The following is a 20,426-nucleotide window of genomic DNA, read 5'->3' on the forward strand; positions in this document are numbered from 1 at the left end:
TTCCTGGATGTTGCTGAAAGACACTTTGAAGCTGACTCCTCAAATTGGACACCAATACTGCTGTATTGCTGCCACGACATCATTGACACCGCTCTGAAAAAAGAAGAGGTGAAAATTAATGGTTTATAAATGTAGGTTATAGTTTTTTCCCCAGCTGACATACACATACCTGTGAAAGATGGTGTTTCTCTCTTGCACACAGCACTATTGAAGTAGCTTGTTTGGTCAAAGTGTCCTGGTCATCCTATACAAATGAAATCCCAATAAATATTTATTAGAAACAAAAAAAAACAAAAATACTTTGCTTAACATCTTTCATATCATGAGCTTAAATTGCAAGCTTCTAATGTTTATAGCTATATCAGTTTTTGATGACACAGATTACTGATACCAAATGTATACAGCAAAATTAATAGCAAAATTAATAGCAAAATTATTGGGGTTATCACCTACAGTACTCTTACTAAACCAGGTTAGGGATTGGAATAATGTACACATTTTTTACGTCAATAAATGAGTAATAAAAAAATGCATGTACATGTACACTTACTGCACATAACTGTAAGTATTGTAGGAGGCACCAAATTTAATACGTGACGGTTCATAATTACCTCACAGTATGATGCTGCAGAAGTATTCTCCGGGGGCTGGACAGGCGCACTTGTGGCTCCATGGAGGCTGGTCCCGGGGCTGGTCCCAGCGCGGGGCGGTGACTCCCGGTGTGGAGAGGTAACAAGGGCGATTTGCTCAAAGCCATCAAACAGTGAAACATTACTGAAGTCACCGAAATGATCATCCAAAGCAAAACAGTCCGGGTTGGGTCCAAGTGTTTCCCCGGGCGCTGCGTGCTCGTCCTCTCGGTGCTCTGTCTCTGCAGTGTCGTTCAGAGCGGTTCCACTCACGGCGGCATCACCTGCTGGTCGACCCCGTGCTTCAGTCTCCGCGTCCGGGCGCTGCGTATTTGGTCTGTAGGCCCACGGATTGCGATCCCTCCACGGGTTCGGGGCTGTCCCGTCTCGATGACTGTGAAGATGTTCCGAGTGGCTTCTCCGGATGTGGTACCAGAGTGAGTTGTAAACTCGATATTCCCGTTCACAGCCATCAATTCCACAAACCACGCGAAAGTCTGGGCTTCGACTATGAGCAGAGTTAATGTGACTGAGTAAAGATTTCAGGGTAAGGCCAACGAACACAAAGCAAATAACGCAACGCCAAATCATTTTGGTATCTTTTCGAGAGAGCTAATTTGCGCGCAAACTAGTGAAGTTGAATGTTTATCCCAGCGTTTTCACCCATGATGCCTTGCAGACTTTGGGTCTGACTACTTCAGTCGTAGTGGGGTATATGATAGTTTGTTCATCTGATAACCAGTTGAGAACTGGTTTTGATGTTTAATATGCATTTTAAAACATAGTTAAGTTAATCACTGGTAACGATTTAGAAACATAACAAAATATAAAGGCACGGGAAAACCAACTGACACCCCCCATTACACATAATGGACTAGTCCATTTTCAAATCCAAGGGTGCGCGCGGCTGCGCGGACATTTTCACAACGGACGAGCGGTGGCAACAGCAACGAAGCAGAGGCATAAAAATAATTGAGAGAAAAGTGGTTATTGATACCCAGGTCAGACTATGGATAAACTCGACAAAACTACGATTGAAACTCTAAAAGGTATGTTTAAAATTGAAAACGTATTAATTTGAATGGTGTTTCGTTTAGCTACCGTTTAGCTACGTTTAGCTACCGATAACGTTAGCTTAAACATAGAGAGGTAGCCAAATATTTTTTAAATCATTTACAGTACACGACTAGCTGATAGCACACATTTTTAAATTACAATAAAGTGACAAATTAATTTGCAGATCTAACAGTGGTATTGTGTTTTAGCTGCTAATATTGGGGAAGATTTACTACGGTCACTCTCCAGGGATGATGTCAAGGATCTTTTTCCTGGTCCAGAAAATTTTCTGAGGCGCAGGGCACTATGGCTTCTTGTGAATAATGATGAAAATGTGAGTATATGTTGGGCACTTAATCAAAGTTTGGATTTAATGTTTCTTTTAATTTTTAAAGGTTATTGTAACTGTTAAAGGAATAGGCCACCGTTTTTACACACTGAGATATGTTCTTACCTTAGCTTTGACGAGTTCTTTAGGACCTGTCTGATCTTCACCCGTGCCTTCAGTCACGTAAACACAGCGCAGACGGCGTTAGCATTTAGCCTCTCCCTCTCTCCACTATAGCTCCAAAACTGGTCAAGATAGAAGCTACCAAGCTCTTCCACGTTTTCCCTATTTAAATATGGTTACGTGAAGTGTTACACTACAAAGTATAATTACACAAAATTAAACAATGTGGATTTTCTAAGCGGATAAAGGGGGAACTATATTGTAAGGTGTAATAATACCAGGAGTAGTTCGAAATCCGAGCAGTAATCTTCACTTTACTGTGCGGATGCCCTTTTATCCGCTTAGAAAATCCACATTGTTTAATTTGGGGTAATTATACTTTGTAGTGGAACACTTCACGTAACCATATTTAAATAGAGCTTGGTAGCTTCTATCTTGACCTGTTTGGAGCTATAGTGGAGAGGGGGAGAGGCTAAATGCTAACGCAGTCTGTGCTGTGTTTACGTGATTGAAGGCACGGGTGAAGACCAGACAGGAAGTACTCGTCAAAGCTAAGGTAAGAACATATCTCAGTATGGAGAAACGGTGGCCTATATTCCTTCAACAATATATTTCATATGTGATTTTGTCGCGTCTATGTCAATAACAACTGACATGTCTTTAGGTGGAGACTATGGAGCCATCCAAACCATCCGATGCAGCCGATGTCGCTCCAGAGGAGAAACCGAACACATCGAAGTTTTTAACAATGTCCAGTCCGGAGTACATAGTCTACACAGATGGTGAACTTGAGCAGGCTCGTTCATGTTTCTTTGAGCAAAAGCGTGTTGGCACAACTCCCACTGAGATTTCCAAAGAGCTCTTTTGCAGACTCATAAGGAACACCATGACTAATATGATATCCATTGCAAGAGCACTTCAGGAATCGAGGTACCCCTCCAGGCATGAGGTGGATTCTATGGCGAAGAGATTGGTCGAGTACTACCCAATGTTAAAAGACAATGTATGTTATTTTGTCTAAGTATCTGTGTAATGTTGCATACCGTATTAATAAGTTTTACTTAATCTTGCAGATTCATGTGGCAAAGAGACTTATGAAGAGACTATCAAATGTCAAAAGTCCAAAGAAGGCTTCTACCCCTTCAAAAAGACGTCGCCTGACATTTGAGAAGGGTGACTCCAGCGATTTTGATGGAGACTCCACCACATCAAGTCAAGCATCGACCATCATTCTGGAAAAGTCACCTACTACAACTAGTACTCCAGAGCCCCGTCAGGAAAGCAGTGAAGATGAAGCAGGTTCAGTGTCTTTCCATTTATTCACCGTTGAATCCTTAAAACCTACAACACCTTTTTATTGCTTGCAGTGAGTTCTCCTGACCTGATGGACAGCCAAAAGAGCCAGAGTAGACACTACAAGACCCTCCAGGACATGTACAAGTCTAAAAAGCCAAACAAAGCAGCTGTAACCCATTTACTCAACCTGGAGTTTGAAGCAAGAAGACGCTTTATCACATGTGGCGTTCTGAAGGAGTCAGACAGACCAACAAAAGTCCTAGAAGCCTATCCCTGTTTCAAAGAATTGGACCATGTAAGTAACATAGCTTCTACCATACAGTATGTTGTAAATTTAGTTGCATTTTCACAGGCAAATTACAAAAAAAGTTTTTTAGTTGGTGAAAAAACATGCTATTTACTTTGTAATTTATGGATTAACATTTGCAAGACTAAGCCAATGTATTTGTTTTAAGGTTTTGGATGAGGTGCAGAGAATTGTCCAACCCAAGAACTCAAACTTCATTGCAGAGACTATGGTGAGATGGGAAGACTTATTTTCCAAGGTCAAGTTCTATGGAGTAATGAAGAAAGCCATGAAACCTCCCAAGACACTCAACAGTGGTGAGATTGCATTAGCAAATATATAATAGCAATAAATGAGTAAAGATTAAGGTCAGAATAGATGCTAATGTTTTTTGTTTTTTCCTTTGTTTTTTGTGCTTTCTTCAAACTAGCGGACCATGCCTTAGCAGTGTTTACGGCTCTTCCAGAACTTTTTCCATCTGCTGTATCTCCACCCAAGAAGTTGGGCCCTTGCAGCGAAGCCTTTTTTCATGTACTTAAGGTGAGAATTTTTTGCTTTTACTTTAAGGTTTATTGGTTAACTCTTTTGTAGTCGTTACCTAACGTTGGTGCTGCTGTTATAGCAAAAAACACACACTGACAATTTATTTTCTGATATTGATCATCTCAATTTTTTATTCTTATGTTTTGTCATTTAGACGGCGGAAGACCCCGAGGGATATCTCCAACAGCGACCCCTGTCTTGCCCAGTGCTGCTCATTTCCAAGGACAACTGCATGATAGCAGTTGACAACACACCGGTGACCACCTTTGCAAGTACGAAGCTGGATGAAGGACTTGTGTACCTGATGGCCTATTACTATGCCTTCCACCTCACATACCCAAAGTGTATTTCAACACTGCTCTCAGTACTGCAAACTGAGATTCTGCTGGACTCTATCCATGACCGAGATGCTACTTCCATGTACAAAAAAGCCATTGCTGAGTGGAGGTCCTTCATTGAGTGAGTGTATCTATTACCATTTCTACTTGTGTTCGAGTAGTGTTGTTTCAAAGCTTCGAGTGTTCGTTAAACAACAGTTATGTTACGTTGACATCTACGTTGTTACATTGAACAACGTTGACATCTATGTTACGAATCTGACTTGTTAAAGTAAGTTAAAGGCAAAGGTGAAGGCATTACCAAGTATAAAAATGTGTAGCATTGTGAAAAGAAGTTACAATACAAATTTGGCATTTTCAGGTCTGTTGTGAAATCCTCTGTGCCCAGTGATGAATAGTGTTCACATTGCAGTGAATAAATCTTTTTTAAAAATTATAAAACCCTCCTTAATCTGTGTCTAATATTAAGTGTTTTGATGCTTAAAATAGGTACTGCATCAGTAAAACAAGTAATGTTGTGAGCAAAAATGTCTTGCGCTTTTCTTGAATCTAGAAAACTTTGCTTAGATCAAGACTTCGATCAAATTATTCAGATTTTCTTTCCCAAAATAAGAATAATTTCCTTAAATAATAGTATTAATTAAGAACATTTTGCTTAAAAATGTTTTAATTTAGAACATGTTGCTTAAATCAAGCAATATTTAAGTGAAATACCCCACAATTTTTCCCTAAATAAGAATTTTTTTCTGAAATTATTCCATTTTCTGAGGACATTTTGCTTAATTCTAGCAATTTCTTTGCTTAAATCTAGTTTTTCTTTCTTGTTTTATAACAAGAAAAATATTCTAGAAATAAGAATTCTTAGCAAGAAAAAAATGCTTACCCCATTGGCAGATTTTTTTGCTTAAAACAAGACAAAATGTCTTATTTTAAGATTTTTTTCCCTGTTTTTAGGAGGGTACTTTTTGCAGTGGTTTTTCTTTCGGTCTTCGAGTAAGCTTGTCTGGCAATACGGGAGTCTCGATATCCCATAGTGAGATACCGAAACGAATGTTGAAAGAGAACGCAAGGTTAAGAAATTAACCCCGGTTCTCTGAGACATGAGTGAGGTATCTCACCAGACCGCCCTTCTTGCCTGGAGCGAGAAGAGCAGTGCTTAATTTGATCCCCCGTTTGGGGGAACGCATTTCCCCAATTAAATTTTTTTCAGGGTAAAGGATCCGGGAAATATTTTGGGGGATCCTGCAAAAAATGTATCTGATATAATGGTGTCTAACGAGAGTGTTCCGGCAAATGTTTTGGCCTGTTCCCCCAATCCATCACATCAGACCAAAAGTGTTCCTGAAAATACTAATTTACAAATTAAGCACTGGAGAAGAGGTGCGCTTGCTTAGACTAATGTTATGACCTGCTATGACGCTCTTATAGTAGGAGGAAGTCCCTCCTCCTCTGCTGAGCGACGTCACGTCTGACAGCCAGTCAGCAGACTGGCGTAATGTAATTGGGCTTCTGGGGGAACAGCGTGAGAGCGTTCCCATAGTGAGATACCTCACTCATGTCTCAGAGAACCGGGGTTAATTTCTTAACCTTGCGTTTTCGTAATATGAATTTTTTAAATCTCGTACTTAATGAGGGTCGGACTGTTGGCATTGGAGCAGCGCGAGCTACACGTCACGCAAGGGCCGAGTCTACAGTGAAGATCCCGCCCGTATGTCCTTTTTAGAAACATGCTTCGTCAGAGCTGGGGAGGAGGAGTCTGTAAATCCGCCATGAATTCCCCCATGACCGTGGTCATTATGGTAAACGGGGAGGAGTGAGCATAAGACGTCCATTTTTTTTACAGTCTATGCTTTCAACTTACCCAGAGATTCACCACCATTCCTCCTCTCCAACTGCGCCTTCAACTAAGTAGCTAGGCTAGCTACTAGTACTGTAAGAAACTTGATTTCCGCAAATCTGTATCAAAACAAGACTTAAAAAAACGCTGAATCAGGACCAAACAGAGGCTGAAAACAAAAATCCTAACTGAAACTGAACTTTTGCTCATTTTTAAGTTTCATATGTTTTCAGTTTAAGTTTGTCGATCGCGTAATGAATGATTTTGCCCTATAATTATTGTTGCTTAAAATCTAAAGGTCATGACTCCCTTCACTTGTAAGATCGTGTGTGTGTATTTCATTCTGTTTCCTTTTTTTCTCCATCATCCGTCTAAAAACATGACAAAGATCGACATATGCAGTGGTGACCGCTCCTGAAAATCCATCTATGGCACAAATGTCCTTGTGTTTCAGGGGCTGACGATCAAACCTCTGGTGAAGTGGCTCAAAGTTCCTCGCTCCACAAGCAGAAAACCCACCATCAACGAGGAGATCCACGAGAGAGTGAGGCATCGTGTTGTTCACATGCCGTCATCAACATACTCATAATTCATTTCACATTTTCTATTCCTTTCAGGCTTTTGACCACATCCTGACCGCTGTAGAGGACATCGCTGGACTCCAGGGCTACCACCACTGGAGAGACAAGTCAGTGCTAAGATGTAGTAAGACTGAAGGGCACTAGATGGAGCTCTTGTCGTGTGTTAAACTGTGTGCAAGCATTTTTTGTGAACCATTTATGTTTGCCTTGATAATATAGACCAGTGGTTCTCCACCTTTTAGAGCCGCGCCCCCATTATAACAGTTAATTAGGGTCGTGGGTCAGACCATGGGATAAACAGGGACTTTAACCCCTTAACTCCCACCTGAACCGAGCACATATTCTCCAGTTTGGCTTTACCCCAGTCCAAAAGCTTCTGGAAAAAAGCTGTGACAATAACAACAAAACTGAGACGAAAACAATGATGGAAATGTGACAAAAAAGTGACGAAAAATTTATGAAAAAGTGGCAAAAATGTCACAAGAAATTGACAAAAAATTGACAAAAAAATTGACAAAAAAATGACAAAAATCGGACAAAAAAATGACAAAAAATTGCCAAAAAAATTACAAAAATGTGACAAAAAATGACAAAAAAGAATGATAAAAAATGTGACCCAAAAATGTGACAAAAATGTGATACAAATATGACCAAAAAAGTTACAAAAATGAGTTGAATACCCAACAAAAAAATGATGGGGAAAAAAATCTGATGACGTGAGGAAAAAGATCCTCTCGGTTCAGACGGGAGTTAAGAGGTTAAACTATAAAACTCTTAAAAAACAAAGAAAAAACAATGGCTAAAACAAAAATGAAATAAATTTAGAACAAATAATGGCACCCTGGTAAAATAGCATGTATGCTACGACACTGTAATAATAATATTAAAATATATATTTTATCTATATGCTCTGGCGACCCCCCAAATTTGTCTCGCGACCCCCTAGAAGAGAACCCCTGATATAGACAGATGATCCAGAAAGCCCTAAAAAAAAACATTTAAATTAGGTCTAATAAAGATCAGAATCGGGAAGAAACCAAGTTCTAAGATATCTCTGTGTGTCCCGTTGAGGTGGGAGCAGTTTGATAAGAAGTACCTGAGTAAGCTGCTGCTGAGGAAGTCTGTGTACAGGAAGAGTGAGCTGTGGGAGGCCTACCAGAAAATCAACATCCGCGACGCCATCAGTGTCATTGACCAGGTAATATTATCATACTGGAGGCTAATGTTTGGTACAAATTGCACTTATACAACAGCATATTATCCCAAAATATAGATACCAAGAAGACTCCAAGCATGTGATACTGAATACACTCTAGAGCAGGGGTCCTCAAACTACGGCCCCGAGATGATTTAATCCGGCCCCCCACCTGTAGAGCACAAATCCTTTTCTAGCCCATTCCTGTGCGGAGTTAGGATATTTTAACTAAATAACCAGTTTACTCATCCCAGCCACTAGAGCTTACCACCAGAGTGTGGAGAGAATGAATAATGACTACAGTACTTTGAGAAACTTGTAACCCAGGCTTGTAAAGCGCAATGCAAGTATAAACAGTTATTACTTTGGTCACATTACATAATGATGTTTTATTTGAAAATGAAAATAAATGGAAATTAAAACAAAGTGTGAAGACTTGATTACTATTTTTGCAAACCACTACAATGAAACAAATATGAGCCTGAATCAAGTGTTGATCTTGTGGATATAATAGTGGGGACGACTGTGCAGGCGAGTCATCTCTACTTCACAAAGAGGCATTTTGGTCTGAGTCATGCAATTCTATGTTATAGCCAACCCTGTCCGGCCCCCCATCACAGTCAGGAACAATGATGTGGCCCCCAGAGAAAAAAGTCTGAGGACCCCTGCTCTGGAGTATTCATTTTCCTCTTTATTAAAATTGAATGATGACTTTTGTGGTGTTTCTAGGGCGGTAATGTCCTGACTTCTGCGCGCCTCTCCCTCCCGTCGATGGCCTCAAGGGCTTCATTCCCGGAGTTCACCAACGTCACCAACTACCTGTGAGTCACATGATCAGCAGCAGGCTTTATATTATAGGTGCATAATGGAATATCTTTATGCAGAGAAAAAAAAACCTTGATATTTGTCATTTGTCATTTACCTCAATGACCCAATTGCTGCATGGGAGGCTAACACGGCCTCTACTTTCCTTTACAGTGTTCTCTACAAAGCTCCAGGATCAAACTTTTGTAGGTCTTTTGGTGAGAGGGTTCGTCAGCGGTCAAAACCTTCTAAACAATTGATCCTGGAGCGACAAAATAGCGACAAAAAAAGAGACCACTGTGATGGAAAGTAAAGGTGCCATAAGCTCATACAGCCCCCGTTCAGTCACTGCAAGGTCAAACAGGCAACAATATTAAGTAGTTTCCTTTTTTATTAAACTTTTTTTACCACATAGAATTCTGCATTAGAGGTCGACCGATATGGGTTTTTCTAAGGCTTTAAGAAACACCTAAGGCTTTTCTAAGGATTTTTTTTTTCGATATTTTTGGAGTTTTTGCAAATTTGTAGCTAACCGAATTTCATCACAATGTTTCTCAGTTCCCCTGAGGACTAGGAAATTGTGGGAGGACTCGTTTTAAAGCACTCATTTTAATCTTTCCAATCCAATATTTATTTTGCTTGATAGAAAGATGCCAATAGCAGTAATTCAAAGTGTTTTCACAAAGCCCTTTTCCACCAAACTGGTGCTGGTTCTGGGCCAGTTCCAGTTTCAGAACCGGTTCTTTCGTTTTCCACTGAAAAAAACGCTGGCTCTTGGTTCCAAAATCTGGTGCCGGTTGGGAACCAGTTAGAAGCTGGACCAAGAAACGAGCACCAGTGATGTCAGCGGCTGGGGGCGTGGCAAACAATCAATATTAGTTAGTGTCCTGGAGAAGCCAAAACAGTCTCTGTGGAGGAAACTAACTGTTGCTTTGCTTTATGCTCTTCAGCTAAAACAAGAGGGAACAGTTAGAAAGAAGAAATCAAAATGTTAACGGCTGCTGTGACGGGAATATAAACTTATCTTTCTGTAACCAGAAGTGGCTGTAGTAAGATGTTGCTATCCATATTTTATGTTGACTTGACATGACAATAGGCACAGCTCTCATTTTGGTGGGAAACCAAGTCAGTATGCAACCAACCCGGCACCAGAACCAGCTCTGAACCAGCCCAGAACCAGCCCAGAACCAGCCCAGAACCAGCCCAGAACCAGCACCTTGGTGGAAAAGCCCTAACAGTGCCACCTGCTAGCATGCCCTTCAGTGAAAGCTTGTTTACTGGCTGCAGAAGCCAATATTAAGTGCATATCGACCCTCCAAAATAATGTTTTTGCTCCTATGCTGTATCTCCACTTTAAAGGCTGGAGTATTATGCAAAATGTTACAATGTTGTTCTCCCATTCAAACCCAACCTGGAGCTGTAATTGAACCCAGTCGCGCATCTTTGAGTAATCTTTGAATCTTAAGCATCACAGCAACAGCTCCCAAAAAGCATCTCCTGAGGTCCTGTTAATCCAGGATGGTTTCCACAAGCTTTACATCTCTCGCTAAGCTTAATCCTTTCATCGCAAAGTGAAAACACTCAACACTCGGGCCGTACGGTCTTTTTAAAAACAAAATTAACTTGATTGAAAATGCTATTCAGCGAAGAGGAGCAACAAAGTAAGATAGTGATTAAGATGTGTGTGTTATTGTTACCAAATACAGGCAAAAATACCCCCTCTCTTCCCACTGTAAAGGATCCCGTGTGTGTCCCCAGGCGAGAGAACGGCAGTGGGGTGTGTCTGGACCTGCAGGTGATCGATAACGTCCCCGGAGCCAAAGTGGAGGAGGACTCGGAGACGCACCATGTTCTTGCCGGAAACCTCTACAAGCCTCGCAGACGGGTGACTACAGCGCGCCGAGGGCTGTGCAAATCACCTCTTGAGATGAAATGGGTCTTAGGCCAATCACAACCTTTTGGCTTCCTCTAAAACTGCTTTAAACGTCTGGGGCTGACCACCGAAACCCATGTGGTCACGCGCGCGTCTCCTTTTAGTTTTTCCCCAAAGTGTGGATGTTTAGGAACTCCATTATATTTACATAAAACAGCTTTCTTCAATCCAAGGCTCCATTGTTCGACGAAGAGAGTTTTAAAAGGAGTTCTCAATTGTCCAGAAAGTAGTTAGAGAATGCTGTTGTAAGGTGTAAAAGTTATATTTGTGAGTTTATTGGTTACTCCGAGTGTAAAAGACAATTGCCCAGTGAGAGATGTGTTCCTAAGTTTCGAGGTTCCCACAGTCTGATCTTAAAATGTCCAGTTTGAAATTATATCTTGAGAGTTAGGTTGCTTTTATTGCAGATATAACTGGCAGAGTTGAAAGTGCATGTCCAGCTCAGCATCCGTCTCCCTCCCCGTCTCCATCTGACTTTATCAACGGAAAAGGCCACTTTCACTAGTATTTCTCTCTCTTTTTTGGTGAGTTTTTTATACTATGAGCATTTTCAAACGTTTTAACCAGGAAAGTATCGCCAAGATTTTGTATTTCCCTTCATGGACCCTATTGTGCATGGTTTAGTGTTGCACTGAACGAAATTAGATAATTTAACAAATGTTCAAGCACAATAATGTATTATAACCTTATTTTAGGCCCAAAGCTACAGTATGTTTTTTCTTATTATCAGTATAAAATGCACTTAATCAATGGACAGATTATTTTACTTTCCAACTCAAATCCCAGAATCACTGATTATATACATTAATGTCATTAGGCAATTAGCTATGATATAAAACAAACTATAAAAATGTACAATCACAGCCCATTGATACCAGCCGTCCCTGGCAATAACGCAAAAATGCATAATGTGCCATATAATGCAAAATTGACCACGATGCTCAAAATGCAGAAGTTGAAGCTTAACCAAAAGGCAGTCGTGTTAAGCCCTACATGCTTGTCGATACTGGAGTAACTGCACATGAAAACTATACATTTTTATACTCGCTACTGCCACTTCAGGGGTTAAGTTGTTCTTTATAAAGCTCGTGCATGACCGTACTTTGACCCGAAGTAACAACTTTTTGAGTGACAGAGCAGGCTTTTAGAGGCAGTTGTGGTGAACAGGTCTGGGCTCATTCTACACATTAGGACATTGCTGGAGCAAGTAGGGGGTAGAAATACCTAACTTTAACATTTTTAAACTCCACCTAGATTTAAACACTGCCGGCAGATTGTGTTTGACTTGTCCACATCTCAACAAACGCAAACGAGAAAACACTTTATGAGTTGTATCAGTAATGTCCAAATGAAATGTGTATTTTTGCGTGTTGTGTCCAGCACCAGTCCCACTACAGCCGTCACTTCATGCCTCTGGGGGAGAAGGAGCGCCAGGACCGAGAGGTTTTCCAGAGAAACATGAAGATTCGCATGGAGAGCTCCAAATCCACGCGACATAAGAGGCACAAGAAGGAGCGCAGCATCAAAAAGGTACCACGGTGTAACAATGGCATTTATTCTTCCTTATACTTAGGTTTGGGTGGTCCAGAAACTGACAGAGCAGCTTGTTTGTAGCATTTGCTGAAGTTTTGAAAGTGAAATCCACTCTAGGTTAAGTGGACAAAGTGGAGGTCAGGAAAGGTCGAAGTGCATGACTACTTGTGGACGGATGTCTTTGAGCTGTTCCTCCACAAGAGTGCATAAAAAAGTAGTGAAGATTTTGCTTTCTTTTCTCCCTGAAAGCTGTGAAACATGCATACAAGCTCATCCCTGTGAAGAACTGGGTGTCAGAATGGTGTAAGTAAGGATTTGCTCATGACTACATTTTTTTTTTCTCAAAATAGAGCAAGTAGCCCCTTATTTTGCTGACGTCCCAGTGCAGCAAAACCAATCAGCCCCAACTGTTATGGAAGAGCTTTGCCAATTAAAGGCCGCCTCTGTTCCTGTTATGACTACGCGCTAAGTGCTTGTTTATATTTCTCGTCAACAGCGCCGCGGATCCGACTCGAAGGAGGAGAGCTCGGAGAAACCGAGACGCAACATCAGCTGGCACGACAAAGGTAACACAAACACCGGGCTGAGCAGCGGATAATACGCAGGGATTAAAGGGAGAGGCCGCGAACGCGATGTGCAGCATCAGCAGACTTTTTTTTTTGTTTTTTTTAAATCAGTAGTTTGTTTAAAGGCCTGCGTTCCCAACATTTTTACAACAATTACCATCTCAGTCTCTTTACGCACTTGAAGACCAGAGGAGACAGAGCTTTTGCTGCTGCTTCTACTTTACTCTGGAACAGACCTTTGGCCCCAAATCTGAACTGTTTTAGATCCTCTCTCACGGCCAACCTGTTTGCACCGGCTTTTTTGTACAAGTTGAGCTGCTTCTGCATTTTATTCTCTCTGTCTATTCTCTCTCCGCTTCTGAGTTACTGATCTAGTTTTGACGATGTCTGGAGTGACTTGTTTATATGTTTTACTGTTCAAATCTAATGTATGTGAAACACTTTAGACAACAGGAAACTAAGGATTAATGAACCAAAACCAGACTAGACCATGTTAAAGGTGTATGATGCCGCTTTTTATGGCTGCTCTGCTTTATGACCACGACACTGGGGGCCGCCATTGCTCCGCCATTGCTGTAGTACCTCCATATCGCCACTAGGCCCCTCATTGAAAAGCATTGGAGTTTTCGTAAGAAGAATTTAAGAAATCTCGTACTTATTGAGGCTCGGACTGTTAGCATTGGAGCAGCGCGAGCTACACGTCACGCAAGGGCCGAGTCTACGGTGAAGATTTTTTACAGTCTGTGGTATTTGACCTTGTAGTGACCGACGCCTGCATGACGAGTCAGCATGTTGCTGATCACAGTGGTCTCTATGACGCTCCAGGATCCATTGTTTTGTAGGTTTTCTGGTCAGAGTGAAAACCTTCTAAACAATTGATCCTGGAGCGTCATAGAGACCACTGTGATCGAAAGTAAAGGCGCCACGCTGACCACTCATACAGCCACTGGGTCACTACAAGGTCAACTGCAAGCAAACATTAACTTTCACATAAAAAGTTGCATAATGCACCTTTAATCTGGACAGTTACATGAGACATTAATTACATCCGTTGTCTGACACTCGTGTGAGAGTGCGCACCTGCAGGAACGAACCCTCGACCTTTCGATCATGAGACGACCCGCTCTACTCTGCACCACTGTCACCCCCTGATTATATCATTTATCTTTTTGTTTTTTTATGTGGGAGTCCCAGATTGTTTGCATGATAGAGAATCCGGAGAACTTGGAGAAAACCTACGCCGATACAGAAAGAACATGCAAACTCTACTAAGTTTGGTGACATGACATGAGGCATATTGTTGGTGTGTTGAGGTGCGGAGCCGGTGCTGGTTCCTGTTGAATCTGACGAAGACAAAGATCGCTCAGACGCCGAGAAAGAGGACGACGAGGGCATCACTTTCGTGGCTCGAAAAGTCGAAACTCCAAAACCACGTCCCAAATCAGGTGAGAGGCTTCAGGCATTTATACACTCTTTTGCACGATGTCGAACCTAAATGTTTTGTTAGCTATTGGATCTACTGACAACCACTATTCCAGAGACTTAGTCATTCACTCCTTGTGTGTCTGCAGCCTCTCTGGACACTTCTAATCACATTCATAGAAATAATGTGGGCGATTTGACCAAAAACTCAGCATCCAATTCCAAATAATACAACTGCAGTTCCTCCCATAGAATTTTTGCCATTTCTCCTTCCCACATTTGCTTTATCGCCCCATCAACCTGTTTTCTGTCCCGTCCCTGCAGCTCTGGAGGTGTCCAGCAGCCCCCCGGCCCGTTCGCCCTCCCCGCCTCTCAGCATGGACTCCCACCTGCCCTGGAAAGGCGGCGTGGGCTCCCCTCCCCCCTGCGTCTCTGTGGAGGCCACCAAGATCATCCCAGTGGACCTTCAGCAGGCGTGGAACCAGAGCATCTCCTCACTGGAGAGCATCTCGTCCCCTCCTGCACCCCCCGCGCCCGACCCCCTCCACCCCAGGATCAGCGCCCTGTCCCGGCTCGGGGCGCCCCGTCCGGTCTCCTACACCCCTCCCAGCAGCAGCAGCACCGCCGCCGGTACCTCATTCAATACCTCAAACACGCAGCTGCTGCACGGGTCGTTTCTGTTTCCCGACAGGCGGCTGAAGGAGGAGGAGGAGGACGACAGTTTCGAGAGTTCCCAGGAGCTGCAGCCGCTGATGTCCGCGCTAAAGCCGCCCGCAGAGGCGACCCCCCCTCCGCCCCCGCCTCCAGGCACCGTCCTCCCGGGGCAAGGGCGCAAGAAGAACCCCTGCGTGTACCTCCGGAGCCTGGTGTCGTCGCCCCCTCCTGGCAGCACGGAGCCGCGCAGCAGAGGACCCACCCAGCTTTAGGAGACCGGGATGATGGAGGCGAGACGGGACACAAGGCAGAACTGTGTCCAGAGACGTCAGAGAAACATCCAAACTGCAGCAATACATTTGTGAAGGCTCTCGTTCATCCAGGTCGACTCGTACAGCACAAAGAATCACAAAGGCTTGGCCCTGCTGCCCCTAACTCCTCAATCATGAGTGGGGCTGGGTACTTTACTTTACTTTCAATTATAATAGGTGTTATATTTTGGATTCTTGTACCTTACCAGTACTCTAATGGCACTTGGTTTACGGTACTAGCATCAGAACAGTACTTTTCCGTACCTAATGTATTCTGCCCTATTCATTATCGCCGGAGGGCCGTAGAAAATGTGATTTGAGCAAAAAGATTCAAGTTTAACACAGGATTATTAAAGGTGAAGGTCATTATTTTTTGTTTTGAGGCATTTGTGATCAGATGCATCGGTTGCTTCTGCTGCAATAATGATCATATAATATTAAAACAGAGAGAGACAGAGCCGTGTCTCCAGCGTTTGCCGGGAGGAGAAAAGTCTTAGGACTACAACGTATGACATAACATTTTTATTGCTGATCATGAATTCAATGAAAGAACTGATTTTTCCTTTGAGCTATTTGTAATTGGACCGGGAACGACAAATGGCTTGTTTCTATTTGCTCTACTTTACTCTAGTCCACTTTATTTGGCTCTACTATACTTGGTTGTGTTTCTATTGAACCCAGTGCAGGCATCAACATTTTGTGTCTTTTTTTGACTGTTTTTGAAGTACTAGTTTTTGGTACTAAACTATCACTTTTTCCAGTGCCAACAGTACCTTAACCTTTCTTTTTAAAACATTATCTTGCCCTAATCATGAGAAAATGCTTGTCACATTATAAGGAAACCCTAAATGTAGTATTTTCTCTTTACTACAACATTTGCAAGACAGTGTAACGGCCTGGACGAAAGCGTGAAAGTGTAAAAAGCATTTAGATCCAAAATGAAAGTCGTTTGCCAAACATCACCAGCAGCACTTTACCAGCTCACCTGTTTTACCAAATCATTTTCTACTTTTTACATTTAGTCTTTGCAGCAAATCAGAGAACAACACTTTAAAGAAGTTTAAAAAGCAAACACACACACACACATATAATGCAACAAAGATCGGACAACACTTAGCACTGCAGAGGGCGCTAGTCGACGTCATCGTGGGAATAGCACGGAACTTGTAACGCCCAGCTTTGGCGGCCATTTCATGATTGTCCATTCTACACAAGAACTCATGTAAACTAATAGGAGACAATACTTTTTGGTTTTCTTTTTGACTTTCACTAGTGGCGGCTCCTCATTGACCACAAGGGAAGCTGGACATCCCCCAAACTTTCACAAGAGAAAATCCCCAAATTGAATAAATTCTATTGTGCAAATTTAGGCATTAAATGTCATGATAAATCCACATGAGTAAAGTTAGGTTTTAATCAGGAGTTTCAGTCTGGTCTTCCCTGTCGTCTCCCTGTCCCGCAGAGCTGCTGAAGCTTGATGTGAATTTCCATTGATGCCCTGCTCATTGGAATACAGCCTCTGATTGGCCGACTCTTGAAGCTCGGAGGCTCAGCATCAATACCCACCAGCTGAATGCTGATTGGCTGCATCCACAAAAAGTGGAAAAAACGCTCCTCCTGATGCTCCTGTTCTGAGCCTGTGAGAGCAGCATTAGCATTATCTACTGTCACTGTGAAGCTACAAGAAGGAACTGAGACCAATATGACAGATATGGACTTTATTTCAGTCATGGACGACGTGTTTTAACCTCTTAACTCCCGCCTGAACCGAGAGCATTTTCTCCAGTTCAGCTTTACCCAAATCCTGTAGGCCAGTGCAACACCTCATTTGAAAGCTAAGACCTACACAACTAAATTGATCTTTTTCCTCACATCATCAGATTTTTTTTCATCACTTTTTCGGGGTTTTTTTGTCCATTTTTTGACAATTTTTTGTCCATTTTTTGTCCATTTTTTGTCACTTTTTCGTCCATTTTTTCTCACTTTTTTCACATTTTCATCCTTGTTTTCGTCTCAGTTTTGTTGCTATTTTCACACCTTTTTTCCAGAAGCTTTTGGATTGGGGTAAAGCTGGTGAAAATGTGCTCGGTTCAGGTGGGAGTTAAGGGGTTAATAAGCTTTCAAAAGAGTGTATTTTCGTGGATAAGAGACTTCTGTAGAGAGTATAAAGTGTGTCCTGGCGTCAGCTCCTCCTGCTTTAACTGCTATTAACCACATTCAGCCACATCATGACACAAACCGCTCAGAGTTCGCCCTAATGTGAACCTGGTTTCTTTGTTTAGTTCTAGTTTGGACCTGGTTTCGTTCCAAATGTATTTATATTCAGTCCAAGTTTTGTTTTTGTTCCAGTTTAAACCCTGTTTTGACTTGGTTTATTTGCTGATGTGGGAAGAACCCACTTTCCCCTAAATATTAGTCCTAATTTAATTGTGTTATTTTAACAATCACAATAAATCTTACATGCACAAACGGCTGTATGTAAAAATGTAGTGCAGGTTTACGCAGGTCCGTGATACAGAATAGACAATATCACGAGCTTCCCGTTTGAAAGACCACCAGCTGCCCCTGAACCTAATGTCCGTGTTGATATTACTGTGAGAATATCTTGGGAGTAAAATAATAATTTGTGCTCATAAAAGCCCATATATTGAAATGAATTGGTGTGACAATGATTACATATCTGTGGATGTATCCGCACAGTGTGTGAACTTGCGAGTCGGGATATAATATTTGTATTTGCAGCAAAGGTTTGTCCTGACAAAGACAACATTTTTTGTTTTTGTTCAAAGAAGTAGCTGCCCCTCTTTTCACATCCGAATTTGGATAATTTGACAATCATAAAATGGCCGCCATATTTGCCATAGAGATCGTTGTATCTACAGAGCTGTGTTATTCTGTTGTACCAAGTTGTGTGTTGTCCTTAAAGCTGATCCAAATGTGTAGAACAGGAAGTTGTATACGCACATTTAAAGTATGTATTTGATCAAAGTGCATGAAACTAATTGGGTTGTTAATTTACAAGAACAAGAACAAATGGAGTATTTATATATTGTCCATGTCCTCGAATGTTAATTAAATCCTGAATGTACTTCCCTGTCTGACATAACCACCTGCCTTAGATGCTGCCCCCTGGTGGTTCATGCAGGTTTGTCCTTTCTTTCTCACTGCCTCTTTGTGCAGTTCTTCGTTATTGAAACTTACTTGGCTTTTACTTTGTACCATTTGAAGTGAGTCCTCAGTCTGCCGCTTCTGTGTCTGCCAGTCCCTTTAAAACATGGCACGAGAATGTAATGTTCTGTGTGATTGATTTTGTTTGTGGAAATAAATTAAACTCGTCTGTCTTTAAATAAAAAAAGAAGTGCGTGTTTTCTAAATGGAGCTGTTTCTTTGTTCCACGTGCTTGCAGACATTCAGTTTGTTCCAGCCAAAATGATGCTGTCAAACAACAAATGCGCTATACTGAATTTACTTTTATTTTGTAAGTCTGTCCACTCGCTGTCAGCCAAAAATATTTTTCCTAGGATAGTTGGTAAACAGTGGACATTCATCATCCAATCAGAGGCTAGTTTAAGATTAGGCACCAGCCCACTCTCCTTAAGGTTAGAGGCTAGGGCAGGGTCAGGCTTAAGCTGATTGGTTGATGTATGTGTGACGTTTCACTCGTGACTGGGTGATCTACCAAGGTTAGTGCTAGATCGTATGCTCCGGAGGGACGGTCTGCTGTGATTTTGTATAGATCTATGAGTTGGTTTGTCTAAAAATACAAATAATCCTAATCCTAACCCTATAATCCTTAAAATTAACCCCTTAACTCCCACCTGAACCGAGCACATTTTCTCCAGTTTGTCTTTACCCCAGTCCAAAAGCTTCTGGAAAAAAGCTGTGAAAATAGCAACAAAACTGAGACGAAAACAAGGATGGAAATGTGGCAAAAATGTGACAAAAAATGATTAAAAATGGACGAAAAAATGACAAAAATGTGACAAAAAAGTGACAAAAATGTAACAAAAAATTGACAAAAATGTGACAAAAAATTGATGAAAAAGTGGCAAAAATGTTACAAGAAATTGACCTTAAATTGACGAAAAAATGACAAAAATGTCACACAAAACTTACAAAAAATTGACAAAAATGTCACACAAAAATTACAAAAAATTGACCAAAAAAATGACAAAAATGACAAAAAATTGATTAAAAATTGGCGAAAAATGACAAAAATGTGACAAAAAAGTGACAAAAATGTCACAAAAAAATTACAAAAAATTTATTTAAAAAAATGACAAAAATGTGACAAAAAATGGATTAAAAAATGACGAAAAAATGACCATAATGGGACAACAAAAAATTACAAAAATGTGATAAAAAAAAATTACAAAAATGTGATAAAAAATGACAAAAGTGATGAAAAAAAAAGTTACAAAAATGAGTTGAATCCCCACAAAAAAATGTTGGAAAAAAAAATCTGATGACGTGAGGAAAAAGATCCTCTCGGTTCAGGCGGGAGTTAAGAGGTTAACCATTTCCCTGGCCCTAACCTTAATTTGTGTCATGATATCTCACGTTTTCACAGCAGACCGTCCCTCCCGAGCATACGATCTAGCACTAACCATCTACAACTATCCTAGGAAAAATACACTCGCCTCCTGTCAAGCCCAGAGTTTAAAACACATTTCCGTTTCCGCAGAGTAAAAACGAAAGTGAAACTATAGACGGGAGGTGAAGTCGTCATTGAGAAGTGGTAAGAATTTTACTTTGGCTGTTTTTTTTTGTTTTTTTTAATAGCCTACATCTCTTGAATGACAAGCATAGGTGAGTTAAATACTAATCTGTTGAGTTTATGACTGTTGTTGCCACCAGCCTGTTAAGATGTGGCGATGTGTGTAGCCTATAGCCACATAGCCACACACACCAGTCCAACAAACAGCTACAAACTAACCACTCCAGCTTTTGGTGCTTACATCAGACATTTCGACACATGCAAAGGTTAAATA

The 20,426-nt window shown here is 41.4% G+C and overlaps 1 protein-coding gene across 1 annotated transcript in view; it reads left to right on the plus strand.

Annotated features, from left to right (window-relative positions):
* The window catches only part of LOC306962405 (sodium/hydrogen exchanger 5-like), a gene marked incomplete at its 5' end in the record, with an annotated part of 41,364 nt that extends 25,790 nt beyond the window's left edge, over positions 1-15,574 (plus strand). The window contains 9 exons of the mRNA XM_079555526.1: positions 6,891-6,980; positions 7,054-7,124; positions 8,089-8,215; positions 8,942-9,033; positions 10,775-10,901; positions 12,330-12,479; positions 12,979-13,048; positions 14,362-14,493; positions 14,795-15,574. Coding sequence (XP_079411652.1) covers positions 6,891-6,980; positions 7,054-7,124; positions 8,089-8,215; positions 8,942-9,033; positions 10,775-10,901; positions 12,330-12,479; positions 12,979-13,048; positions 14,362-14,493; positions 14,795-15,396 — 1,461 coding nt within the window. The 3' untranslated portion in view covers positions 15,397-15,574. The remainder of the gene's footprint in view (positions 1-6,890; positions 6,981-7,053; positions 7,125-8,088; positions 8,216-8,941; positions 9,034-10,774; positions 10,902-12,329; positions 12,480-12,978; positions 13,049-14,361; positions 14,494-14,794) is intronic.
* Positions 15,575-20,426: the final 4,852 nt, after the last annotated feature.

Source organism: Gobius niger (assembly GCF_951799975.1).
Source record: "Gobius niger genome assembly, chromosome: 4".
In the NCBI taxonomy this organism is placed as follows: Eukaryota; Metazoa; Chordata; class Actinopteri; order Gobiiformes; family Gobiidae; genus Gobius; species Gobius niger.